At 51.1% G+C, this 27,108-nt stretch overlaps 1 protein-coding gene across 1 annotated transcript in view; it reads left to right on the top strand.

The window, feature by feature from the left end:
• SPTB (spectrin beta, erythrocytic) overlaps positions 1 to 25,146 on the top strand; it is a 76,588-nt gene extending 51,442 nt beyond the window's left edge. The window contains exons 26-35 of the mRNA XM_003408711.4: positions 520 to 764; positions 2,584 to 2,722; positions 3,194 to 3,278; positions 3,997 to 4,193; positions 4,496 to 4,545; positions 5,110 to 5,188; positions 18,974 to 19,236; positions 23,969 to 24,142; positions 24,757 to 24,799; positions 24,979 to 25,146. Coding sequence (XP_003408759.3) covers positions 520 to 764; positions 2,584 to 2,722; positions 3,194 to 3,278; positions 3,997 to 4,193; positions 4,496 to 4,545; positions 5,110 to 5,188; positions 18,974 to 19,236; positions 23,969 to 24,142; positions 24,757 to 24,799; positions 24,979 to 25,146 — 1,443 coding nt within the window. The remainder of the gene's footprint in view (positions 1 to 519; positions 765 to 2,583; positions 2,723 to 3,193; positions 3,279 to 3,996; positions 4,194 to 4,495; positions 4,546 to 5,109; positions 5,189 to 18,973; positions 19,237 to 23,968; positions 24,143 to 24,756; positions 24,800 to 24,978) is intronic.
• The last annotated feature ends 1,962 nt before the right edge of the window (positions 25,147 to 27,108 follow it).

The following is a 27,108-nucleotide window of genomic DNA, read 5'->3' as shown; positions in this document are numbered from 1 at the left end:
ACAGGGGAATTGGCCAAGCGCCTTTCTTGGAGAGGTGGCATGCATAGTGGTTAAGAACATGGACTCAGGAGCATAGTCAAACCCAGCTGTTCCCTTCGCTAGTGTGAGTGACCATGGGCAAGTCATTGAACCTTCCTGTGCCTCATTTTCCTCATCTGAAAAACGGGTAATAATAGTATCTCTTTTATGGAGTTGTTTTAAAGATGAAGAGCTAATAAATATAAAGTGCTTAGAATGGTGACTGGTACATAGTTGTTTTGTTATTATCTCTTCTGAGATCCAAGAGCATAGAGTCCTTCTGTCTTCCAAATCCTCATCAAAGCTCAGACACCAGATTAGGTAGGCAGGGATGCCAAGGCAAGGAGCCCTGCCCCACAGCAGCCACTGGTGTGATGCTGAAGAGCTGGCCTTTCAGGCGTGCCTTGGAGAGGGAGGCCAAGAGGAGACAGATGCCCTTGCCCATCCTGGGCCCGAGGTGTCTCTGTTTGGGGAACGATGTCCAGTTTTGCCCAACCACAGGTACAGCAGTTCCAGAACGTGGCCACTCAACTGCAGGCAGCGTACGCTGGGGAACGGGCCGAACCTCTCCAGAAAAAAGAGCAGGAGGTGTCTGCTGCGTGGCAGGTACTGCTCGATGCCTGTGCTGGGCGCCGGACCCAGCTGGTGGACACGGCTGACAAATTCCGCTTCTTCAACATGGCCCATGACCTCCTGTCTTGGATGGAGAGCATCATCCGGCAGATCGAGACCCAGGAGAAGCCCAGGTGAGGGGGTGTCCTCCAGGCAGCTTCGTTCCTTGGCTACGTCGTCCCAGAATGACTGGGACAGACTAGGGCTCTACACTGAAACACCTCCATGGAGGAACAGTGTGGACAGATGGGTGCATGGGAAGCACCGGGGGGGGCTTCTGAGGCCTGCGGCTGGGTCCAGGCAGAAAGTGGCTTTTTCCAGGCTTCTCCTGGAGGATCTGCCTTTTCAGAGTAAGGGGAATCCTGAGCGTGGTGAGAAGGACATGTGTCGTTCCGATCCTACAATGGGGGCAGTGACTGCTGTTGCCAGTGACAATAAGTGACTCACACATCCAAAGTTGGCAGATCCAAGACTGTCTACCTCTTCCCCAGTGCTAGGGTGTGGGGGACCATTCCCCAAAACTCAGGAAGAAGACTCACTGTCCATGGGAGGTGGAGATAGTCACAAGGGCAGTGAGAGGCCCAACGGGGACCACAGCTTTCTTCCCTGTGGTTCCCAATTCAGTTTGTGTCATTTCAGCAATTATTGCTGGTCCATCTCCATCCTCTGTCGTAGGGTGGCCTGTTTTTTTAGTCATCTAGTGCTGCTATAACAAATACCACAAGTGGATGGCTTTAACAAAGAGAAATTTATTTCCTCACAGTGAAGTAGGCTAAAAGTCCAGATTCAGGGCGTCAGCTCCAGGGGAAGGCCTTCCCTCTCTGCAGACTCTGAAGGAAGGCCCTTATCCTCAATCTTCCCCTGGTCGAGGAGCTTCTCAGGCACAGGGACCCCGGGTCCAAAGGACATGCTCTGCTCCTGGTGCTGCTTTTTTGGTGCTATGAGGTCCCCACTCTCTGCTTGCTTCCCTTTCCTTTTATCTCTTGAGAAATAAAAGGTGGCGCAGGCCACATCCCAGGGAAACTCCCTCCACATTGAATCAGGGAGGTGACCCGAGTAAGGGTGATGTTACAATCCCACCCTAATCCTCTTAACATGAAACTGCAATCACAAAATGGAGGATAACCACACAATACTGGGAATCATGGCCCAACCAAGTTGACACACATATTTTTTGGGGTACATAATCCAATCCATGACACCCGTCCTGATGGCCAGACCTTTTTAAAATGCCTTTATTGAATATAATTCTACTCTAACACACTTGGGGTTGCCATGAGTCAGAATTGGCTTGATAGCAACTGGTTAGTCTTGCTTCTGTTAAAAAAAAAAAAAAAGTATTTATTGAGATATAATTCACATACTCTAAAATTCACTCATTTAAAGTATGTCATTCAATGGTTTTTAGTATATTCACAGATTTGTGCAACCATCACCACAATCGAAGTTTCAGAGATTTTCATCACCCCGAACAGAAACCCCATACTCATTAGCTGTCCTCATTCCCTTCTACCCCCAGCCTCTGGGCAACCACCGGTCCACTTTCTGTCTCTGTGAACTTTCCTGTTCTGGACATTTCATATAAATGGAATTATACAAGATGTAAAATCTTGTTCTGTTTTTTTTCACTTAGCGTAATGTTTTCTAAGTTCATCCATGCTATAGCATATATGAGAACTTTTTATGGTTGAATAATATCCCAAGACTTCTCTTGGGAACCCTGTACCCTGATCATGGAAGACACCAGGGTATCAGTGTTCCCACTGGGAGGAGAGGGAGTGGGGCCAGAGTCCCGGAGGCAGGTGGAAGGCAGCCCAGGTGGGAGGCAGCCCAGGTGGGAGGCAGCTGCCAGCGCCCTCTGATCAGAACTTGGCCTCAGACAAGCCAGAGTGACTCTGGCTCAGAGTTTTCGTCCCCAACTGTCTCCCCCGCTGTTGTCCGCCTGCCCCCCAGGGACGTCTCCTCTGTGGAGCTGCTCATGAAGTACCACCAGGGCATCTCAGCAGAGATCGAAACCCGGAGCAAGAACTTCAGCGCCTGCCTGGACCTCGGCAAGTCCCTGATGCAGCGGCAGCACCAGGCCTCAGAGGAGGTGAGAGGGCTGTGATGGAGCCCCCGTCTCTTGGCCTCCACACATGATGGGCCAGGCAGCTTCCTGGGAGGGAGCTGCAGGACATGGTTTCTCTGAGAAGACTTGTCTTTCTTCTACTTACGGAGCATCCGGGCTGTGCGCAGGCCCAGGAGTTAGAGCCATGCAAAATCCATCTCTGCCTCAAGGAGCTGGCCACTTAGTAGGGGAGGGTGGGCTCATAACCTATCAAACGCCCACTTTGTGTGCATGCTTTGGACTTGGCACATGCATTTCATAGGAGGGGCATATGTGCCTCAGAGAGGTTAAGTAGCTTGCCCAAGGCTGCACAGCTGGCAAGTGGCAGGGCCCAGACTTAAACTAGGCCTGTGTGAGCAAGTCCAGCATTCTTTCTAGCACCCATCTACATACATCCTGCCTCAGCAGGGGAAAAGAGTAACCAAGGCTCAGCTTTTCTCCCTTCCCTCCCCACAGATCACTGAGAAACTGCAGCAGTTGGTGTCCAGGTCGAAGGAGATGAAGGAGAAGTGGGAGACTCGCTGGGAGCGGCTCAGCATGTGTGAGTACAGCCCTGGAGCAGGAAACTGTGGGGCAGGGTAAGGGAGGGTGATGTGGCCTGCTGTGGATTTTCACCACAGCCTAGAGAAGGGCTCCTACAGCCCTCATCTTCACAAAGCTCTGAGGCAGGGGCCCCTGGTGTCCACATAGAAGACCAGAGTGATGCGGGGCTGGAAGCCCACCAGCCAGCGAGCTCTGCTCCCTGCCCCTACCTCACCCCACATGTTTGGACTGGTTTCCCTACAGAGCTGTGGGCTGGGCAAGGGTCAGGGAAGACTGGAGTGCATCTCAGATGTTTGATCTGAGGAGTGTCAGGTGCAGGAAGGAGCTCTGTCCTCTTGCAGCTGGAGGCTAAAGAGAGGTGGAAAAAATCCCACCACACAGGTAGGTGCTAGGAGTTTGGAGGGCTTAGGCTGGCCCCATGGTGGCTTGTACACAATTATGAGAGACAAACAAGGTCTGGGAAGACCATACTCAGGATCATCGAAGGGCTCTTGATGGAGACAGGGTAGGGGCCAGTGTGGGGATGGAGTGGCCTCAGCATCAGGTCACCTCTGAGCAGGGAGTCCACATTGTTTAGGGCCACCTGTGCAGGCCTTCTGCCTGACCACTGGCTCCGTGTCTGTGGACCCACCCTGAGCTCCCAGCAGGAGCTGATGTTGAGTGCTAACAGGCCCTTTGGCCTTCTGGCTGGGTCTGGGGCTTGTTCTCCATGGCAGTGCTGGAGGTGTGCCAGTTCTCTCGGGATGCCTCTGTGGCCGAAGCGTGGCTGATTGCCCAGGAGCCCTACCTGGCCAGCCAGGACTTTGGCAGCACAGTGGACGGCGTGGAGAAACTCATCAGGAGGCATGAGGCATTTGAGAAATCCACAGCCACCTGGGCGGAGCGCTTTGCTGCCCTGGAGAAGCCCACCATGGTGAGCAGGACAGCCTCGGGAAGCTTGAGATGGAGGGCAGCCATACCTTGGGGGAAGGGGACTTCAAGTCAAGTACCCTTAGTGGGCTATTTATTAGGCATCTACAGACAGTATATAAGGCTTGGCCAGTGGGGAAGGTGGAGTAGTAATGGAAGGTACTGACCTTTGCAAAAGACGGAAAAAAAAAAAAAGGGACAAACACAGGGTGTGTTGGGGTACGGGGAGCCATCTTAGAGAGGGGTTGTCTGAGAACACAGCTCTTTCTTGTGGCGGCTCTGACCCTCAGCCTTTTTCCCACCTAGCTTGAGCTAAAGGAACGCCCGACCCCAGAGGGACCCACAGAGGAGACAGAGTAAGTGTGGGGCAGGCCGGGGCTGTGGGCTCTGTGTTCTCAGAGCTTGGAGCACTCTGTGAAGGGGGATGGGTAGGGAGGAGGTGGCAGGTATTTTTAATAAGCAATAACTGCCCCCTGATGCTTTAACAATACACGTTTGACCTCTCACACCTGGGCCACTTGTCACAGAAATCTGTAATGTTTGGAGCTTGAAGTTAGAGAGGAGCACTTATTTCCCCCAAATCTTGAAGGGCTGCAAAACCTGGTACGGGAACAAATGAGAAAGCAGTGGCTGCTGCAGAATTGGGCTCCCTCCGTGCCTCCCCCTCCCTTGGGGAACCACCTTAATACAGGCCCTGGAGGCTGCTTTGCATGAAACGTTGTCCATTTCTGAAGTTTTTGCGTTAACTTCTGATGCAGCTGCTGCGGCTTCTTGCTAAGCACTTTCCAGGCTGCTGGGAGGCCTGGACAGGGAGATATTTGGCACGTGTTCCCTGGGTGAGGGTAGGAATTCGGGCCTCGGAGGTAGGTGCTGGCCTCAGAGTGGTGCTTGTTTTTAAAGAGGGTCTGTGTCTTCTTTAGGGCTCAAGAGGAGGAAGGCGAGACAGCAGGGGAGGCTCCCCAAGGTCCCCATCGTACAACCACCGAGAGAACGTCCCCGGTCAGTTTCTTCTCCTATTTGTCTAGTTCCTTGGAGTCGCTGCTGCCAGATCTCACTCATCCTTAGTAGGCTCAGCCAGGGTGGAAGACAAGGACGGGGCACATGCCACCCCCACCATCCGGCCCCCACCCCCTTCAGGCTCAGTTCAGGCTTCCTTTTTTACTTAGGTTTTCTTAATTCTTAGAATAATTCCCCTCCTCCCTTCAACCCAGAAGAAACTGACATGCCAGCCCAGTGACATGACTCTTAGTTTGGTTTTATCGAGTCTAATAAATTTTATTGTAAAAATATGTCACCATCTACATCAGGGAAAACAGTTTGTACAGGGATGATTCATTTTTATACACTGTTCTTTTCCCGATTTTACTTCTAACTCCACCCTAACACAGTCCTCTCCCCATGCACACACACACTCTCTCACAGTCACACAGATACATAAAAAGAGACTGTCCAGGACTGCCTGCCCCATCAAGGGCATTGTGGGCAGTGAAGAGTCCATTTTTGGGCACACCCTACCAGCCCTCCAGCAGGTCTCTCCCGCCATGCAAAGCCCCCTCCCCTGCTCTCACCATGGTGACCTGATGCCTGCGGGTGAGTGGGTTTGGAGAATGGAGCTGGTTCTGAGGCAAGAACAGACTTGAGGGAGACTTGCAGATGTGAGGAAGAACCCTAGATCTCCTAGGCTGCTGGGACCAGTCCCTCAATTTGTAGGAAAGAAAAGTGTGTCAGAGTCCTGCCTGATGGGAGAAATGGAAGGGGCCCAAGGGAGACCAGCTGCCCAGAGTCCTGGAGCGTGTATGCCTCAGGCCTTTGCCTGGAGTAGGCTCCTTAGCTAAAAGGTGAAGAGGAGCCACCAGGAGGAGGGAGGGAATGGGACTCAACAACCCAGAGCCCCATGAGGGGTCTAGGTCTGTGCAGGGAGTCTGGAAGGCTGTAACCCAGTTTGGGGAAAAACACCCTGGGAAGAGGCTGCCTGGGAAGAAAGCAAGAACTCAGCAAGTGCCTTGCCTGGCATCACCACTGCATGTACCCCCTGTTGCATGTGGCTCTGGGCTCTTCAGGTAAAAGGTCCTTCAGGTACCCTACCTCTCCAGGGGCCAGGGTGAGCTTGCTTAGTCCTGTGAGTGGGGGTTTAGGGAGGCTTGTATTTTACATGGAAATAGCTGGTACACTGACCACCCTAGAAAAATACTTACAGAGTTACACACACACACACACACACACACACACACACACACACACACACACACACACACACAGAGTGAGAGGCCTCTGAGAGGCCTCTCTCTCTGAGTTGCACTGGCCCATCATGCCCAGCAGAGGGCACTGCTGGGCTCCCGCTGGAGGGTCTCTCCCAGACGTTCCTGTTGAAGCTCCCATCGTTGCACGTGGGGGTCGCAACTCCCTGTCTGTGGTTGACTGCGTCCCAGCGTCAGTCCCTGCCAGAAGGACCGTGAACCCTGGGGGCTGACGCGGACTGCGGACACGGACACGAGCCGGGCTGCTCCCCAGAGCCTCCCTGCCTCCTGCCCCGCCTGCGCTTCTGCTGTGCACCCTGTGTGTCTGTGTGCAGTGGTGTCCTGGGTCTGCAGTCCTCTTGTGGTCACCTGAGCAACTCCATCCGTTCTTTGTGTCGTGTATGTTTGTGCAAATGTAACTACATGTGCATCAGAGCCGCCTGAATGTCACTGGTTTGGGGGCAATAAAACCTGCTTGGACCTGAATGTCTCTCTGGGCATCGGAGGGCGTGAACCCACATTTGAGACCCTTCCCAGAGAGCCAGCCACTGGACCAGATGGGAAAACTGGCCTGTGCCCAGTACCAGAAAGAAACCAGATGGCGAATCAAATGAGCACCATGCCCCAGGGCTCATGGAAACTGGTTTCCTGCTGCTTCCCCTTCCGAGCCCTTTGTTGCATTTTCTTGAGGATCCATGAAACTCCAAAGGAGGGCCTGAAACTACTCTGTCATTGATATGAGAAAGGGAGGAGGCCAGGGCCCACAAAGGTCACAGGTCGCAGGCTGGGAAGGCCCAGTGGAGCCTGGCAACCTCCCCACAAAGCCAGTTGCTGACCCCCAAGCCTGCCCATCACTGCTCCTTCACTGAACCCACAGGCCCTCCCCAGCTGAAGCCGGCTGTCAGCTGTGCCTTCTCTCTGGGACAAGCCTGGGCTATGGCTGGCTCTCCCGCTGTCCCATGTGTGTAATCTGGTGTTGGTACCCCGTAGAATAGATACACGTGGCGTTGCTTCATGTAAAAACCATCACTGGTGCATGCCGGCTTCCTGCTTGGGGGAACCAATGGGAGTGGACAAGGCACCCGAGCCCCAGCCTGGACAGCTGCACACACGGCAGGCAGGCACACACCCAGCCCTCCCCTTCCTGTGTGAGCATGCACATGTGTGTGTACACACAGTGACTGAGCTACCATTCCATGGAGCCGGTTATCTTTTCCTCAGGACATCATTGTGTAGTCAGTTCAGTTGCCTCCCTCACCTTTTACCTTTCCACATTAGAGTATATTCTGAGAAAAAGTCAGTCTGTTTGTATAGGTAAGTGCGCATGAGGCCAAGCAGAAGTTATCCCTCACAAAAGGCAAACCTCCTGGAGTGGAAGTCAGGACATCTGGGTTCTAGTCCTTAATTCTTCGGGAACCTTCCTGCACAATCTTAGATAAACTACCTAATACCCCTGGGCCTCCTCCTCAATTAAAAGCCCTCTCTGCGAGTATAGAGAAAGCCCAGGATATTGCTGTATGTCGGCAATGTGTTGAGTTAAAGGGAGGGACCCCTTTCCTCTCTCCTCGTTCTTAGCTCTAAGGTACCTACCTCTCTGGCCTGCCAGGTGCCCACTGGCGTGAGGCTGGAGATGGTAAGGAGGAGGTTCAGGGCTAGGTGTTTGCCCATTGCCCTGTTCAGGAAGACGCAGAGTTGGACCTCTGCTCAGCCCCTCTGAGGCCAGTGCCCTCAAGGCAGCCCCAGATATGGAGGGGCTGGCAGCAGGCTGAGCCGGCAGTGGGCAGCGAGACCTGCCCGGAGCCCAGTGCTTGAGGATGTTCCAGCCTGGGGCACCCTCACCTCAGTACCCTCCACCTTTGTGTCTTCCCTTCATCCTGGGTGTGTCGCTCTGGGAGGGGCTTGCTGGTCCTGCAAAGCATTCCTCACCTCTAGGCCCTGGGAGCCTCAGAATTCCCAGTGTCACTTGGGTGGTGAGATTATGTCTTCCCCAGGAGGGAGGAGATTGCTTTCACAGAGAAGAAAAGGTATCGAAGATAATCTGGGTCACCCCAGGCTAAAGGGCCCCCGGCCAAAAGCCCTGGGTCATCTTCCTACACACTGTGCCCCTTTCCTGGCTTTGGGGTCAGAAGCGGGATCTGCTCTGGGAACTCACCCGGGACAGGGCTGCTGTGACAACGTGAGTGACAGCCCTGAAGGGGGTTAATGCTCCTAAAGGCTATAACAACAATAGTCTCCATCAGACTCATGGTTTGGGGCAAGCATATCTTGTCCTGCCTTCAAGCCCCCGAGACCAGATCCAGCCTCATGCAGAGGGGGACCCTGGGACTCAAGGCCACTCCAGGAATCCTTCGTTATCAGCCCCCTCATCAGGTTGTCAGGGAAAACTCTCACCCAGGGGCAGCCCACAGATGCCACCCCTACCTACATCCAGCCCTCCAAGACTGCCTGCAGCTGGTGTCCTCAGAGAAGGGGACCAGGTATGTCTTTAGAGAAATGGAGATCCTGGGTCCCTTGTCTCTGTCTCACCTTTCCATCGTCTTAGAGGCTTATGTAGTTTCAGGGAAGTAATCAGTGCTTGCAAGTGTGGGGGGCCATGCCAGGGCTGAACAGGCTCTGCGGCTCGCAGCCAGGACCACCTTTCAGTCCATGCCTGGCTGGCTCCAGCTGCTGTCACCCCCTGGCAGCTCCTCCAGCAGCATCCTGCCTCCCTGGCAGGCAGCCAAGACCTTTAATCAGTGGCTTTGACGTCCTTGGGCAGAAGAGCTGTGGGTGTGGAGGCAGCAGCTGTGTTTCTTCTTGCCTGAACAAGCTTCCCCAGTCCTTTTCCCCTCCCCCTGTAAAGCCAGGCTCAGCTGCTGTTTCAGGCATTTTGCAGTGAATGCAAATCGCTTGGTCGGGAAGGGCAGACCCAACCTGGAAAGAACGTCAGTTTTCCCCAAACCTGGGTGTGTCCCTGTCTCCCCAGGATGCCTGAGTCAGGGTGGCAGGGGTGTGTCTGCCTGCAGTTTGGCCTGAGCCTGGGGTTCCAGGCTCCCCAGAGAAATCACTCTAGGGTCTTTCTGGACATCTGCCCACAGCTGGGTGTGCCCAGCTCTCTGCTCTCTCAGACATGATCCTCCTGGCCCCTTTGCTTCAAAGACTCTTCTTGTGTTCTTTCTTTCAAGCTGTGTTTCAGGCATTCCCAGATGTTGGCAGACACAGGACAGTACTCAGTTAACACTGGAGGCATCAGAAATGGGGCTTGAAGCTGACTACTTGTCCTTTGGGTGGACACATCTGAATGGGGGAGTGGGTGTCTCCTAACTCCCATTAAGTCTTCCTAATGTGGAGTGGCTGGCTCAGGTCACTGAGCAGTCAAGCAGCTGTCAGCTCCTCCAGGGCAGAGGACCCAAGAAGCCACTCAGGTGTGCGAATGGAGACGATGGCTCCTGAAGACGTGTCTGCTCCCTCTCACCCTGCCATGGAGGTGGACCACGTTTCCTCCTCCCTGCACACTTCCTTCCTCCTTTTCTTCTCACTCTTGACCTCGTGATCTTCTGCTCTGCGTCCCCTCTCATCATCTTCCCCCGGCTCTCCAATCATCATCCCAGGTGGACTGCTGGACACTGAGGCGCGGGGTTGAACCTCTCTGCCACCCTGTCCCACTTCTCATGAGAGCCCCTTACCCACATCCGGCCCCCAATCCAGGTGATTCCTCACTGTCCATTCAAACCTCCACTCCTCCCTTGCTTTTTCCTCCTGTTCAGCAGGAGTTTCTCTATCCTGGTGTTAGGCATTTGTCTCTGCTTATTATTATTATTTTTTTTTACCCTGAGTTGCCATCTTTCATCTCTGGCTGCTCTCAACTCAAAAAACCATCTCCTTTTTTTCTTCTCTTCCACCCAACTAAACAGCCTTCCCAGTCATCTGCCATGCCAGTCCTTCTCACCCAGCAGAGAAGGTCCCGGGGACAAGAGCCGAGACATCAGATATTGGGGGAGGGTTGAAGTTCCTGGTCACAAGAGAAGCCAGCTTCTCCCACCCCAGAACCCCTCAGCAGTATGTGGTTGCCTATTTTTTTTTTAAGGCATCTAGCAATAGGCCTTATCTGACCCCTTCCAGTGTGGCTGTGACGTGACCATAGTGCTTTGGCTGTTCAGCTACATGTTTTACATAAGCCAGAGTCATCTTTAGACTATGAACCCCTTGAAAAGAGCTTTTCTCTGGAGTAATGGTACCAGGCCCCTTACTTGCAGCAGGACTTAGCAGGATGAACACAGAGTTTGGGGCCAGACCTGCACGCTCAGCCTTCCACTCAACTAGGTGCGTGACTGTGGGCAAGTTACTTATTCCCTGGCCCTCAGTTTCCTTCATCTGTAAAATAGGGGTAGTAACAGTACCTGCCTTATAGAGGCAGGGTGAGGACTGGAAAAGATAATGTACTTAAAGCATCTGACATCTAGTAGGTGATCATTTAAGTCTTGGTTCCCTCCATTTTTTCTCCATCCCCCACGTTAGTTCATCTCTTAAGAGAAGCATCCTCCATGTGAACCCTAACGTCTGTGGACAAAGCCCTCCCAAACCACCCTTCCTGGAGTCCCCCTACCTCGAGACCCCCAAAACACTTGGCTCAGGCCTTGCTGTGTTGTGACATGTGGGGAAGACCATCACATTGCTCTGCTTGGGGGATGCATCCTAGTGCTCTGGCTCTCTCTTACCAGCGCTGCCTTTAGAGAGGGGCTCCTGCTGCTTGTGTTTCATTGCTTGTAAATGTATCTGGGCCCACTGAGCATCTTCTCAAGCCTTCAAAAGACCCCATAGTCCCACACCAGGTTATTTTTCTCCCGGGAGCTTGTTAGTTGTCCGTATGCTGTCCCCTGCGCCACCTGCTGGCTGAGTGTGGAAATACATCTTCAATTCCCTTATTCCAGAGAAGAAATTTACCCACCCTGCCCACATCATTCTCCTCTTGAGTTCCCTCCGTGGAGGATACCTCCACCCAAAAAACCCTCTGGGTGTTTTTCCCATCCAAGCCAGCAAGGCAGGACCCTAAAAAGTTAAGGTTACAAGTCCCCTCTGCAAGACTTTGAGGCAGCCGTCCCCTGCCTTTCAGGAGCCTGGGGTCTCTCCCTGTTTGACCTCTGTCCTGTGAGGTCCTAAAGGGCTCGCCTGTCTGTGTCCTGTCTTCCTCTGCTGACCCCCAACCTGTAGCCAGTGCCATCTGCCCCCTGCCCTCCTCTGACATGATCCCAGTAGCAAGTGCACAAGCCCTCCTCCCAGACACCTCCCTGCCCAGAAACCAAAAACACCAGACCCACTGTACTGAGTTGATTCCAACTCTTAGTGACCCTATAGGACAGGGTAGAACTGCTCTATAGGGTTTCCAAGAAGTGGCTGGTGGACTCAAACTGCTGACCTTTTGGTTAGCAGCCTGAGCTCTTAACCACTGTACCACCAGGACACCTCCCCAAACCAGAGAACCAGGCAGGCAGTGCCTCTCTCATTCCAGGCCCCCTGCCGGGGCAATTTCCCTCATGTTGTCACTCACACTGTGGTCCAGGCTCGCCTTGCCACCCCAACCTGACTCCCGTAATTCCTTCCAGTCACTGGACGTTCTTCCTTCAGTGTGTGCCCCAGCTCCTCTGAGTGACATTTCTGCACTGGGTACCCGTCAGTGCTGTAGGTGTAATCTGTGCACCTTCTTAATGACCTGAGGCTAAAGCAGCAGGGAACCCCAGATCATCTCATCTACACAGTGCCTTTTGGCAGAACCTGCCTGTCCCTACACCCACAGCTCAGCCACATGAGTAGCCGGCATCCCCCCTTTTGGCGCTCTGCTGTCTGCAGATCTCTCTGCCTGCTGGGAAGGCAGATTCTCCATATCAGATGATGGCACAGTTCCAGGGGCTGCAGGACGGTCACCTCTTCCCCTCTGGTCCCCAGCTCCCCCTTAGACGACAACACACAGCCATATCTACCCTAGGTGGGCCCTCTGCCCTACCCCTGCTGCCAGCTTGACCTGGACTGTGGTTCATCCACTTAGCTGCTCAGCTGGGATGAATCTGGCCTAGAAAGAGGCCAGGATGAATTCAACAGCAAAGGCCTCGAGCTCACTCTGTCAGTAGGTTCAAGTCAGGGCCCCAAGCAACCCAGGTCATGGGCTGATTTCTGTCAAGGCCACTTAGCGGCCTCTTTTCCTTCACCACACTGGGTGTCCACCCCCAGCCAGCTGCCTTGTGATGCATGGATTTCAAACTTGAAAGGCATTCTATGGACAGGGATGCGAAAGTCCTGGGTCCTTGCTCCAGCTCGACTACTAACTTCCTGTGTGATTCCAGCTGGACACCATGATTTTTGGAACTTAGTTTTTCCATCAGTAACAGCAGAAATCAAACCTGATGACCCCAAGGCCCCTTCCCAGCTCCAGAATTCCAACAGCCTGTTTTTCCCCATCAGCTTCCCCTGCCCCCCACCTACCTAATCACTGGCCACCTTACCCCAGCCCCTATGGGGCTTGTTTCCCTAATAAGGACCCCATTGCTGACTCTATTTACATTATTCTCCCAGTGGTCTGGTTAGAAATACAAGGCCCCAAAAAATTTTTCAGGAGGAACCTTCTTCCAAAACCAAAAACCAAACCCATTGCTGTCAAGTCAATTCTGACTCATACTGACCCCATAGGGTTTCCAAGTCTATAAATCTTTATGGAAGCAGACTGTCACATTTTTCTCCCGCTGAGCAGCCGGCGGGTTTGAACCACCAGCCTTTGGGTTAAGAGCCAATGGCTTTACCCACTGTGCCACCAGGGCTCCTTGGACCCTTCTTATCTCCTATGAATTGCAAGATAAACAGAGCTCTACTCAAGTCTCACATGCTCACCTGAGGCTATCACAGGGTTTACACCAAGAGACTAAAACCCAAAAAAGCCCACTGCTGTGGAGTCGCTATGAGTTGTCACTGGGTTTTTTTCAGATGGAGTCGTTTCTGACTTATAGTGACACTATAGGACACAGTAGAACTGCCCCATAGAGTTTCCAAGGAGCACCTGGTGGATTCAAACTGCCAACCTTTTGGTTAGCAGCCATAGCTCTTAACCACTATGCCACCAGAGTTTCCTGAGGGAGTAAAGCTGCTGCGAAATCTGGCTCCCCTTTCAATCCACTGTCCACTGCCTTGTGCACTTGCCCTGTGCAGACTGGAACACCAAGAGTAATATTTTTAAAAAATGTTTTCCTTCAGAAAAAGATTTGGCCACCTTGATGTATATCCAGATGCAGTCTTCTGTGGAGTCTTGACTTTACAAAGTTCTGAACTTTTTATAAAAAATCCGATTGTGTATTATCAGAACCTTCCATTAAGTAGCACAGTGTTTTTCCTCGTCCTATCTGATGACTTCAGCCTTTGTTTTCTGGGCCCCTCACCTCAGTTCCCCCTCCAGCCTTTGTAGGGGGTGCTCAGGTCACTTGTGCACTGCCCTGAAGGGTGTGCCAGCCCACATGGTTCCTCATTCCCGGGTCAAGCCTCAGAGTGTTCCAACTGAAAATGGCTGAGGAAGGCGGGGGTGAGGCCCTGCCTGCCCGTGGCTGAGGTCCCCACTCCCCCAGGTCTCAGTCCTGAGTGTCCCCTACTCCAGGGAGAAAGGGGTGTTTGAAATTGTCACACTAGCCATGTAGGACACTAGCCACAATAATTGCTCAGCAAAGACCCCAGGAGGGAGGTGGTGGGTGTGGAGGAAGTGAAGGATCATAATAGAGCTGACATTTACTGGCGCTGTCTCAATTTAAAATGCTCCAAATCACCTGTGAAGTAGGTACTGGGATTATTCCCACTAAATGTTGATGGAAATAGACTCCCAAAGTTTTTGTGACTTCCCCAAGCCCCCCGGCACCCAAATAGAGGACCAGAGACTTCATGCCATGCATGTCTGACCCAATACCTGGGTTTTGAATCCTGGACAGGGTTATGTCTGAAGTCCAAAGGAGCACAATGGGGAAGGGGTGAGAGGGGCCCAAAGAAGGGTTCAGCTTCTGCCCGAGAGCCCAGTCTGGTGTCTTGGAGAAATCCCTTGTCATGCCCCTCCCCGCATTGCTCCCCCTCCTTCTCCCCAGAGAGTTGACTTACCTCCCTCAGGAGCTGAGGGGAGGATGAAAGGATTGGTCCCAAAAGCCCCTTCCCTCCTGTCCTGTTCCCCACCCTCATTCCACCCCCACCATTCTCATCTGTGCCCCCTCCCCAGCCCAGGGAAGAAGGAAACCCTGCCAGCCCTGGGCCTGGGTGGGGGCAGCTGCGCCAAGCACTCCATCTCCCACGCTTATTCTTGGTTCCTTCTCCTCAGGCGTTGGCCTACAGGGTGGAGGGGACAGGATACATTTTAAATGTCTCTGCGTGAACAGTCAGGAGCACAGAAGAAATCTTTGCATATGTTGGAAACCCCTCATTTTCCAAAGGCAACTTATAACCCAGGCATATAACTTTTGATCACACTGGCCATGGCCTCTGAATGTGCCGGCACCCATTAAGAGAAAACAGAAGGAAGGTGGGATTAAGGTCCTGGCGAAAACCAAAAAAAAACCAAACCCATTGCTGTTGAGTCAATTCTGACTCATAGCAACCCTATAGGACAGAGTAAAACTGCCCCATAGGGTTCCCAAGAAGCGCCTAGTGGATTCGAACTGCTGACCTTTGGTTCGTAGCTATAGCACTTAACCGCTACTGCTGTGCCACAAGGGTTTCCAAAATCCGCCTTTATTTTGGGGGGACAATTTCAGAAAGGAAGAAAAATGGAATGAAAATAACATGCAGGTCTCCAGCAAAGCCAGGCTCAGGAGGGCAGAGGCCAGATGAGAGCTGTACACCTGGCTGAGGGCCTGGTGGGTGTCCCTCCCCTCTGGGCTCCAGCATCTTCCCTGAGACCCCAGGACAGGGTAGGGAGGACCCTGGCCTGTCACCAGAAGGAGCAGCATAGCCATGCCCAGTTCTCTGAAACTGCCCCCCTCCACCTCCCGTCTCCTGGAGGAAGAGCAGGCCCAACTTTGGGCTTGAGGCTAGAGCTGGTGGGGGAAGGGGGGAGGGGAGGGGCAGGTGGGTGGAATGTGAAAAGAGGCTTCAATCCCTGCATTAATCCATCTCCCTGAGCTATTCACCCAAGTCAAAGGGTTGGCCTGATCAGGTCCACAGAAAGACCCTTAACCCAGGCTTCCAGCCCCATGCCTCCCACTCTTACTTGCCATCTGTGCTGGAGGTTGATCCAGGCAGAGCTCTGGGGCTTCCAGATCCTTGTGGCCAATGCAGGCTCACTGCAGACACTTTAAGAAGCAAATACTGTAAGATGCACAAAGATGAGGATGGTCCAGCCACAACCCACAAGCAGGTCTAAGGTAGAAAAAGAGAACCCTAAAGATGTGATAAAAACTCAGGCCTGACCAATTCTGGAGTGCATGCTTATAATTGCATCCCATACCTATTAGCTGTGTGACCTTGGGCAAGTCACTGAACCTCTCTGAGCATCGGTTTTCTCATTGTAGATTGAAGACATTAGACTAAGTGGTTTTCACTTTTCCAGCCACATTACCCTTTCTTTAAATGAAATCTTACTTATAACCTCTTTATTGAACAGTCCTAATTCAATAGAGTACAAAAATAACCATCTTTATCTTTCTTCCATCCACTGCTGTCTTAGTCATCTAGTACTGCTATAACAGAAATACCACAAGTGGATGGCTTTAACAAAGAGAAATTTATTCTCTCAGTCTGGGAGCCTAGAAATTCGAATTCAGGGTGCCAGCTCTGGAAGGCTTCTCTCTCTGTTGGTTCTGTAGGAAAGTCTTTGTCATCAATCTTCCCCTGGTTTAGGAGCTTCTCAGCTCAGGAACCCCAGGTCCAAAGGATGCGCTCTGCTCTTGTTGCTTTCTAGGTGGTATGAGGTCCTCCTGTTTCTCTACTCTCTTCTCTGTTTTATATCTGAAAAGAAATTGACTCAAGGTGCAATCTAATCTGGTAGATCGAGTCCTGCCTCATTAACATAACTGCCTCTGATCCTGCCTCATTAACATCACAGGATTTATAACACAGAAGAAAATCAGGTCAGATGACAAAATGGTGGAAAACCATGCCATACTGGGAATCATGGCCTAGCCTTCAAGAATCTCCATTGAATCGCCCCTTCTCTTTCCTTAATGCCATCTCCGGCAGACCCTGATCACATTCAGGTGTTATGAAGCCTACCTGTTGCAGTTTAAAGTTTCAACTATGGCACCCAGATCCTCCCCTTCTGTCGTTCAGTTTGACCCATAGGCTGAAGGACCCCCAACAGGGAGGAGAGCATGGTCTGCTCTTTCCTGGCTCCTTCCCTCTCCTCCCCCGTGTTGTTCTGGGCCTCCATCTTCAGTTGCTGGGGTTAGGAAGGAGGCACTGCCTGTGGCTGCCCTGAGCCTCCTGGGCTGCTGATTCTCTTGGTCCTTTGGAAGTCCAAACATGGTCAACTCACGGGGCCTGTGGGACCCTTCCGACCTTGTGCTGCTGAGCTGTCCCCTCCAGCAGTCAGGCCTTTGGAGAAGGTTTCTGGCCAGATGGCTCAAGCCAGGCTGCCTTTCTGGATGCTCGTTTGGCCTACAGGAGATCCACCCATTCTTGCCCCCCCTGGCAGTGGGAGGCTGGCTGCCCCATGCTGCCTAACCTGTCCCACCCTTCCTTCTGCTGCAGTAGGCACAGGGGCAGGCCAGCAAGGCCTCTGCATAAGCGATGCCCAGCAGGGAATGAGGAGCCTGCCGCTCCTTCTTGCAGGATTCTGTAGAAACACTGAGTGGCTCCCTTGCCTTGAGCAGCAGCATCATTAGAGTTGCCAGTGGTGTCATTCCCCCCATGGACCTCCTCCCATACCAGACCACACAGAATCCTTAGTGATGCTTTTTGTACCAATGTTACCAGTAAATCTTAACTCCCGTATATCATTCCCTCTTTCCCTTTAATTACGACTTCATTCTCAAAAATCTTACTGATATAGATTCACAAATACTAATTACCACAATACTGTAGCTAAAACACCAGAAAATTTGACAAAATCAATGACTATAAAAACACCAAAAAGAAAACACCAGCAGCAACAAAAACAACATCACCTGTTTGTAGCATTTGCAGATGAAACCACAGGATTCGAAGCATCATTGTAGTTGGATAACAATGACAGGTTTGACTGGAGCACATTTAGAAGGTCCAAAAAGTAAATCGGCATAGAATTTTAGCCTTATAAGTATATCGATACATGTAAGCTGGGCTTATGAAAAATATTTTTGTTGTAACTAACTGCAGGAATATTTTTATAGACAGTCATTTTGGCGTCACCCCCTCTGACAGTGTCACTCGGTGCAATCTGCATCCCCTACACTCCCTGCATGATGCCACTGCCTTGGAGGCTCCTCACTTAGCTTAGGCAGGGGGTCACCCCACTCTCCTCCTACATGAAGGTGCAGGGAGGTAAAAGCTATAGCATTTCCCGGGGGCAATGACTCCTTACGCCGGTGAGCCTCAACCTCTGCTGCACATTAGAGCCACATGGAATGCTTATAAGGAAATACCAATGTGCTGACCCCACTCCAGACCTGTTAACTCGGTATCTTGGGGGTGGGGCCTGGGAATATTTTTTTAAGCTCCCGAGGTGACTGTAAAAGGCAGCAAGGGGTTTGGGAACCACTACCCTACTCCAACAAATTCTTGTCAAATGATGGGGGCAGGACCAGTTAGTCCTGCATGCTAGCCAGGGAATGGGGGGAGGGGACAGTGGCACTTATGGCTTAGTACCTTAGGGTTAGGGCTTTAGCCACAGTTTGAAGGTAACAAAAAAATTCCCCTTCAACACCTTAGTACAAGTGGTTTCCAAACTGCCTTAGCATCAGAACCCTGTCTTCATACGAAGTCTTGCCAGAGCCCCAACTATAATTCGGTTGAAAGTAGAATACATGGCTGAAGCAGGGATAAGGGCTGGGAGCCAAGCAGTGGGCCATTGGAAACCTCCCTAGATGAGGTAATCTGAGTCCCGGGGTGCTGCAAAAGGTTAATTCACCAAGCTGCTAACTGAAAGGTTGGTAGTTCGCGTCCGTTCAGAGGCACTTTGGAACAAAGACCAAACAATCACGTCCCCAAAATCAGGCACTGAAAACCCTATGGAGCACAGTTCTACCCTGACACACATGGGGTCATCGTGAGTTGGAATCAACTCGACGGTAACTGGTAATAAGATAATCACTCAGGCCCCTTCAGCTCTAAGATCCTACTATTGTGTATAGGTGGACAAAGAGAGGGGGCCACCTCCCTGCTCTCTGAAGGGGGGGTTGGGTACAAATGGAGTCAGAGGCATGGGCAGTGTCTAGGGAAGCAAGCCAGAGTGGGTACCCATAGCAGGCCCTGGCAGAGCCAAGCTGGGGCAGGGGCGCATAGCAGTAAGGTACCAGGATGAGGTAGGGGCCAGCGTAAGGCCTCCAGAAGCCGGCTGACTCCTCAGCTTTGCTCAGAACACCCATCTCTGGGCCTGAGCCCCCATCAAGGCGTGCTCCTCCCCTGTGCCTCTGAGCAGGGGGAAGAAGAGAGGCTTCAGCCTCAGGACCTGCAGCCGCCACCACCACCAGGGCAGCAGACAGAATGCCAGGAGGAGAAGTCCAGCAGGGATGAGAGGCCAGCCACGGAGCCTCTCTTTAAGGTCCTGGACACACCTCTGAGTGAGGGCGAGGAGCCCACGACATTGCCGGCCCAGCGGGACCACGGGCACAGTGTGCAGATGGAGGGCTACCTGGGCCGCAAGCACGACCTGGAGGGGCCCAACAAGAAGGCATCCAACAGGTGTGTGGGCGAGGGATGGGGATGTTGGAGAGAGGGTGTCCTCTGCCTCTGATCTCTGAAACCTCCTGGGTACCCCTCTGGGCCAGCCCGGTGGGTGGCTTGGCAGGATGGGAAAAGGCCATCTTCAGCTCCAGGCCTAAATTCAAATCCTGTGACCCGTACAAGTTGCTCAGCCTCTCTAAGTTAGTTTCCCCATTTATAAAATGGGGATGATGAAAATATGGCTCTTTGGTAGAGATACCGGGCTGGGCACAGAGTACGCACCCAGTGAATATTATTATTCTTATCATCCCAGAACTGGGATAACAGGTAGGATTGGGGTAACAGGCAGGTGCTTCCTGATAGTCTTGACATTAACATTATTGACCAAGTCCCATTTTTCACTAATCTGGGCCTCAATTTCCTCAGCTGTATAATAGGAGCTGAGATAGGGAGACTGGCCTAGGTGCCTCCTGGAGGGTCCTCCTGGTGCCATCATCCAGACACTACGACTCTTTGGAATGAGTTCAATGGCTATGTCCTTTCCTGATTCTTGTGGCAATCATGCCATTGGGTTCAGTCTATCCAGGGCTGCCTCTTCCCGGGATTCCTAAGGGCCTCTTGCAGGCAGCAGCTAAGGGTCCCAGGGAAGCAGGGCAGCTTCAAGAGGTTAAAGCCAGCCATACTCTCAGGGCCACCTCGTAGGACACAACATACCACAGCAGACTCACCAAAGCTATTTCAAATTCCTTGAACAATTTGGGAACCCAACCACCATAAAGAGGTTTATTGCCATATGGAGAGTTTGCTAGGAAAGAGGAAACTAACATTTGTTGAGCACCTACTATATGCCGGGTGTTATGTTAGGGGCTTCCCGTATATGCTGACTGATAAAATCTTCACAACCCTGTGATATTGAGGTTTCCATTTTCCAGATTGCAAAACAGAGCCCTAGAGAAGTGAAGTCATTTGTTTGAGGGCAGCATTTCATTCCAAAGTCCCAGCTTCTTAGCAACCGCCTCGCTTGAACTACAAGCCCAAAGAAGGTAGTGAGCGGTAGAGGGAAGATGATCCCTGAGCTGAGAGTCAGAAATTGGGACTTCAGATGGCTCAGCAGCCAGCTTTATACGGGTCAGGTTCTCTCTTTGACTCTCCAGTACTTCCTCCCTATGTACCCTACGAGTTCTCCACCTTCTTGCCCTCAAAAAGGAGGAGGAAGAGGAGGAGACAAAAAGCTTAATGTTTCTCAGTGTCTGTTACTGTAAAAATGTAACAACATGGTTCCCCTTTGTCAGTGAAGAAGCTCAGAGTTAGCCCACGCGTTAGTTCATGAGCGTGGTGTTCCCACCAAATATGCTGAGTGAGACAAGCATTGATTTGCACAAATATGTTTCTTTAAAAGGTGCCTAGTATACTGGGTGTATGGAAACCCTGGTGGCGTAGTGGTTAAGTGCTACCACTACTAACCAAAAGATCGGCAGTTCGAATCCGCCAGGCTCTCCCTGGAAACTCCACGGGGCAGTTCTACTCTATCTTATAGGGTCACTATGAGTCAGAATTGATTTGACGGCAGCGGGTTTATACTGGGTGTATATTATCAAAATAAACAACAACAAACAAAACCCTGCTCAATTCACAGCTCTGCAATAGGAAGCAAATATGCTAATGATGTGAAAATGCTTTAAAAAATTAGATTTATACAGTTGGTCTTACAGTCAATTGCCTTACTTCTAGGTAAGAGAGTTATATGCAAAAATTTATGCACAAGAATGTTCATCACATCACCATTTAAATTGTGGGTAATTTTTGTAGTATTGTAAGGTCCAACAATAAAAGGATTGATTTATATATATAATGGGGTATCATACGGCTGTTTAGGATTATTTTTAAGAAATACTTGAGGATATGGGGAAATATTCATGGTATAGTGTTAAGCTTAAAAGCAGGATTAAATTGAATATACAGTATGATCCAATTTAGCTGTATATGTGAATAGAAAAAAGACTGGAAGGAAATACATAAAACGTTAATAAGTTATCTTTTTTTAACATTTTATTGTTGTTTAGGTGAAAGTTTACAGAGCAAATTAGTTTCCTGTTCAACAATTTATACACAGCTTGTTTCCTGACATTGTAAATCACAGAGGTATCAGCACTCTTCCCCCTTCTTCCCTGGGTTCCCCGTGTCCATTCATCCAGCTTTCCTGTCCCTACCTGCCTTCTGAACTGTGCTTTTGGGCAAATGCTGCCCTGTAGGTCTCATATAATTGATTGTTCTGAGGTGTACATTCCTCACTGATGTTTTTGTTCATTTTATAGGACTGTCTATTGTATGGCTATAATAGGATCTCCGGGAGTGATTTCAGTTCCAAGTTTGAAGGGTGTCTAAGGGCCATAGTCTCAAGGGTTTCACCAGTCTCTATCAGACCAGTAAGTCTGGTCTTATTTATGAGTTTGAAGTTTGTTCTACATTTCTCTCCCACTCTGTCCATGATCTACTATTGTGGTCCCCGTCAGAGCAGTCAGTGGTGATAGCTGGGCACCATCTAGTTCTTCTGGTCTCAGGCTAGTGGAGGCCATGGTTCATGGGGTTTATTAGTCCTTTGGACTAATTGTTTCCTTGAGTCTTTGGTTTTCTTCTTTGCTCCAGATGGGAAGAGACCAGTTGTTGTATCTTACATGGCCATTTGCAAGCTTTAAAGACCCCAGTCTCTACTCACCAAGGTAGGATGTAGAACATTGTCTGTATGGATTATGATATGCCAGTTAACCTTGATGTCCCCTGAGACTATGGTCGCTAGCCTTCAAGCCCAGTACCTTAGTCCTGGGAGGTGTACGGTTATGGCTATGAATTTTTCATGACTATGTTGCCTGTATGCACTTTTGCATACATGGGTATATTTGAGCATGTACACATACATATGTACTTGAGTGTTCTTCCATATGCCCTCCCACCCCATTCAGCTTACCTATCTACCTATGTATCCGTTCACATATTATTTGTTGTTATTGTTGTTGCAGGATTGTATATGTATTAGTATTTACTGTTGTTACCTTTTACTCTTGTACACCTTTCAGTGTCTTCCTTTACCTCGATTATGTGGGGCTGACTTCTCCCATATTGTGTATTATCTCTCCCCTCACCAAAATTAGTACAAGTCTACTATCTAGTTAGTGGTTTCCACTCCTCCCCTCCCCAATCCTGGTAATCATCAAAGAATGTTTCTGTGTGAAAACCTTTTCTTGACTTTTTATAGTAGTAGACTCACACAATATTTGTCCTTTTGGGACTGACTTATTTCACTTAGCATAACATCCTCCTGGTTCATCCATGTTGTGAAATGTTTCAAGGATTCATTATTGTTCTTTGACTTTTCTTAGTATTCCATTGTGTGTATGTATCACAGTTTGTTTATCATTCATCCGTTGATGGGCACTTAGGTTGTTTCCATCTTTTTGCTATTATAAATAATGCTGCAGTGAACATGGGTGTGCATATGTCTATTCATGTCACGGCTTTTATTTCTGTAGGATTTATACCTAGGAGTGGGATTGCTGGATCATATGGTATTTCTATTTCTAGCTTTTTGAGGAAGTGCCATGTCATTTTCCATAGTGGTTGTACCATTTTACATTCCCACCAGCAGTATATGAGAGTTCCAGCCTCCCCACAGGCTCTCCAGCATTTGTTGTTTTCTGGGGGTTTTGTTGTTGTTGTTTTTAGGGTGTGCGATGGTATCTCATTGTAGTTTTGATTTGCGTCTCTCTAATGGCTAACGATCAAAAGCATCTCTTCAAGAATTTGTTGTCTGCCTGACTACCTTCTTTGGTGATGTGTCTGTTCATGTCTTTTGCCTATTTTTCTTAATCTTTCTGTTGCTGAGTTGAAGTTTTCTATAAATTTTAGAGATTAGACCCTCAACAGACATGTTGTAGACAAATTTTTTACCCTGTCTGTGGGTTCTCTTTTTACTCTTTTAGGAAAGTCTTCTGATGAGTATAAGTATTTAATTTTCAGGAAGTTCCAATCGTCTAGTTTATCTTCTGCTGTTTGTGCTTTTTTAGTAATGTTTGATAGTTTATTTGTACCATAAAGTAGGGCTCCTAGGTTTGCCCCTATTTTTTCTCCTATGATTTTTATGGTTTTAGGTTTTATATTTAGGTCTTTTGATCCATCTTGAGTTAGTTTTTGTGTGTGGTGTGAGGTACGGATCCTGTTTCATTTTTCTGCAAATGGATATCCAGTTTTGCCAGCTCCATTTGTTAAAGAGACTATCTCTTTCCCATTTACTGGATTTCGACCCTTTGTTGAAGATTAACTGTAATAATAGTTAACTTTTGGTGGTGTAATTACATGCAGATAATTTTTCTTTTTTTTCCTGTATTTAAAAAAATTTTTTTTTACAGTAAAATGTGTTATTATTTATCAGGATGGAAATTATGTAATAAAAAAAGAAATGGTAAAGCAACAGAAATTGATTATAGAGATGCTATACCAGGGTAGAGTCCCTGGGTGGTACAAACAGTCAACATGCTGGCTGATAATCAAAAGGTTGGAGGTTCAAGTCTACCCCATGGTACCTCAGGAGAAAGGCCTGGCAATCTACTTCCAAAAAATCAGCCATTGAAAACCCTATGAAGCACAGTTCTGCTGTGACAATCATGAGGTCACCATGAGTTGGAATTGACTGGATGACAACTAATGATTTTTGGTATCAGGGATGGGGGTAACCTGTGCATCTACTTTTTCCCAGGTCCTGGAACAACCTGTACTGTGTGCTCAGGAATAGTGAGTTGACCTTCTACAAAGATGCCAAGAATCTGGCCCTGGGAGTACCCTACCATGGGGAGGAACCCCTGGCCCTGAGACATGCCATCTGTGAGATTGCTGCCAACTACAAGAAGAAGAAACATGTCTTCAAGCTGAGGTAAGGCCCTTCTTGTCCACTGCCCCTTCCCTGGGCCTTGAACCCTCTCAGAGCTGGTAGCTGGATTTGGCATTAGTGGCCTGACAGGGGCCCACTGTATGGAACCAGCTCCAGGTCTGAGCTGGCCCTCAGGAGATGGTCCAGGTTGTTGCCTCTCTCAGAAGGTACTGTGCTGGGTAACAGAGGATAACCAGCACCCAGGGGAGATCTCTAAATTGGGCATCCTTCCCCGTTCGTGCATCCGGGGGCCATTTCTAAGTTGCATCCCATTCCCCCACCCCGATTTGAATAGATGTAGATAGCAGCAATGATGATCTTAGAGGTACCTCTGGACCGTGTGGTGTCACCCCCACTGACAGTGTCAACCAGTGCTGTCCGTACCCCCCCCAACCCCTTACTGATGCCACTGGTGCCCCCTTGGACTTGCACCAGGGGGCAGGTGCCCTCTCTGCCTCCCCCGCCCCCCCCCCCCACCCCCGTCCTGTCCCTGCTGCCTGGGAGGGTTCTGGTTACTGGACAAGCTCAGGGGACTGAGATGGAGCCAGCTCTCTGCACAGGCCTCAGGCAGAGGCCTGCAGAGATGGCACGTGACAGAAAACTCTTTGTCCTCCTAGGTTGAGTAATGGCAGCGAGTGGCTCTTCCACGGCAAGGATGAGGTAAGTGCAGGGCCTGCCAACACCAGACGTAGCTAACAGTGGGGCAGGAACAAGAAACCCAAGCCACGTCCCTCAGAAAGGGCAGTCCTACGAGCACACCCCCCAGTCTTGGCGGCGCCCTCGGGCAGTGTGGGCTGTGGCGCGCGTCCCGGCTGGGCCCTGACCCTCCCGCCCCACAGGAGGAGATGCTGTCCTGGCTGCAGGGCGTGAGCACCGCCATCAACGAGTCCCAGAGCATCCGCGTCAAGGCGCAGAGCCTGCCGCTGCCCTCCATCGCCAGCACCGACGCCAGCCTCGGCAAGAAAGACAAAGAGAAGAGATTCAGCTTCTTCCCCAAAAAGAAGTAGCAGGCCGCGGTGCCCCGCGGACAGGGCCGGGCGAGCGCCGCGGGGCGCCCGGAAGCGCAGGGCCGAGCCGGGGACGCTCCGGGCCCGGGCACCTGCGGGCTTGACCTCCGCCCTGGCCTGCCGCCTCCGTCTTCTTCCCGCCCGCCGCCCGGGCGGCTGCTGCCTGCCGCCTGCCTGCTGAGTCGCCAGGCCGGCCCGGGCCCCGGGCCCCCGCTGCCCTGCAATCGCTGCCTTCGCCCGCCCGGTCGGGGCCCCCGCCCCCAAAGCCTGCCTCCACCCCTTGCCCACCCGCCGCAGCTCTGGCCCCAGCTGCTCCGAGCCCCCGGCACCTCCGGGTCTGGGGGCAGGAAACGGTTCTCTGAGGCATAGGTCCCCTCTCCTCAACCCTCCTCCAGAGCTGAGGGCGCCAGTCCCCCGGCCCCCTAAAAGCTGGAGAAGGCTGATGGGGTTCCTCAAACGCTGCCCACTCCCAAAACAAGTCTTGTTGGGGCCACCTCCCCCTGGTCGCAGCCAGGGAAAGAGAGGAAAGAGGACTCTGGAAATGCCTGTCCCGCCCCTCGGGGATGGGGTAAAGAGCCTTGAGGTGGGCCCACAGAGCACTAGTTCTAGACCAGGGGCTACGGGGGGGCTTGAGGGGGCTAGACTAAGGGCAGGGTCTTGGGTACCGCCAGCTTCTTTCCCACGGGACTTTCTCAGAACAGGGTTTCTCACCTCAGGAGCCACCACATCCCTACCACCCACCGAAAAAAAAAAGGGCACCCTCCAAGGTCTGTGGGTCCAGATTGCAAGGAGCAACCTGCTGCCTCGGCACCCTTTGCTACCACCACATGTGACGGGAGGATCAGAAAGTGCTCAAACCATCCCTCTTTTAAAACACTATGGTTAGAGCTTAGGGCTTAGGGTTCTCAGACCTGAAGGAGGGACAGATAAGTCTAGACACTGCCTAAGGCTCTGCCTCTCAACTCTGGGACCCTCCCCCAACTCCTAGTAGCTGCCAAACTAGCAACATATGATTCAGACCTAAGGCCTCTTAGGGAGACAGTGCAGGCCCCCAGATACAAGATGGGAAACCCCACTATCTGGAGTTGTTGGTTGCTGATTGCAACTCATGGTGAACCCCACGTGTGCAGCACAGAACTGCTCCACAGGGTTTTCAAAGCTGTGACCTTTCTGTAGCAGATTGCCAGGCCTGTCTTCCAAGCACCTGGAGTAAAGTACCCCAAAGTCAAATGCCCACTTGTGTCCTGTCTGCAGCTATACCATCTTAGGGTATTGGCTAGACAGAAAAAAAAAAAAAAGCAAAGCTTATTACCCATCACCCTGGGGTGGCAAACATGGCCATGCCTGGGCAGATGGCATCACCATCTGTGTGACACAACTACCCCTGGAGAAATGCTGGGGCCAGAGCCATTAAGGTGTGACACTTCCTGATCAGCTTCTCCTGAAGGTCCTGGCCTTGGATCTTGGGCACCACGTGGGTGCAGAGGTCACCAACCATTTATCCCCCCCACCAATCCCCAAAGCCAAAACTCATTGCCGTTTAGTTGATTCTGACTCACAGTGGCTCTAAGTAGAACTGCCCCATAGGGTTTCCCCACGCAGAGCTAAAAGTGGCTCTGCAAACTATAGCACCAGGAATAACCTTCTTCATGCTGCTAAGGAGAGACTACTGGAGAGTACTCGTTCCACGATTTTCCCTCCACTCCACTTGAGAGCAAGAGTTCCAGCCCAGCATTACCTGGGGTTGGGTCCAAAAGTCTGGTCAAGTTGGGGACAGTAGGCATCTTGACCACAGACCATAAAGGTCCCTGGGGCTGGGAGCCTGAAAGGGCTACAGTTGCAGTTTCCATCACCTTCCCCATGGGAAGGAGCCTTATACACCCTGAGATGATTGGTTGGGAAGAGGGTGGGGCTCAGGTAGAAGCCACAGGGACAGACATCCAATGTTACAAGGCCAGCTAG

Source organism: Loxodonta africana, chromosome 10, assembly GCF_030014295.1.
Source record: "Loxodonta africana isolate mLoxAfr1 chromosome 10, mLoxAfr1.hap2, whole genome shotgun sequence".
In the NCBI taxonomy this organism is placed as follows: Eukaryota; Metazoa; Chordata; class Mammalia; order Proboscidea; family Elephantidae; genus Loxodonta; species Loxodonta africana.
This window is presented reverse-complemented; position numbering and strand designations above follow the sequence as displayed.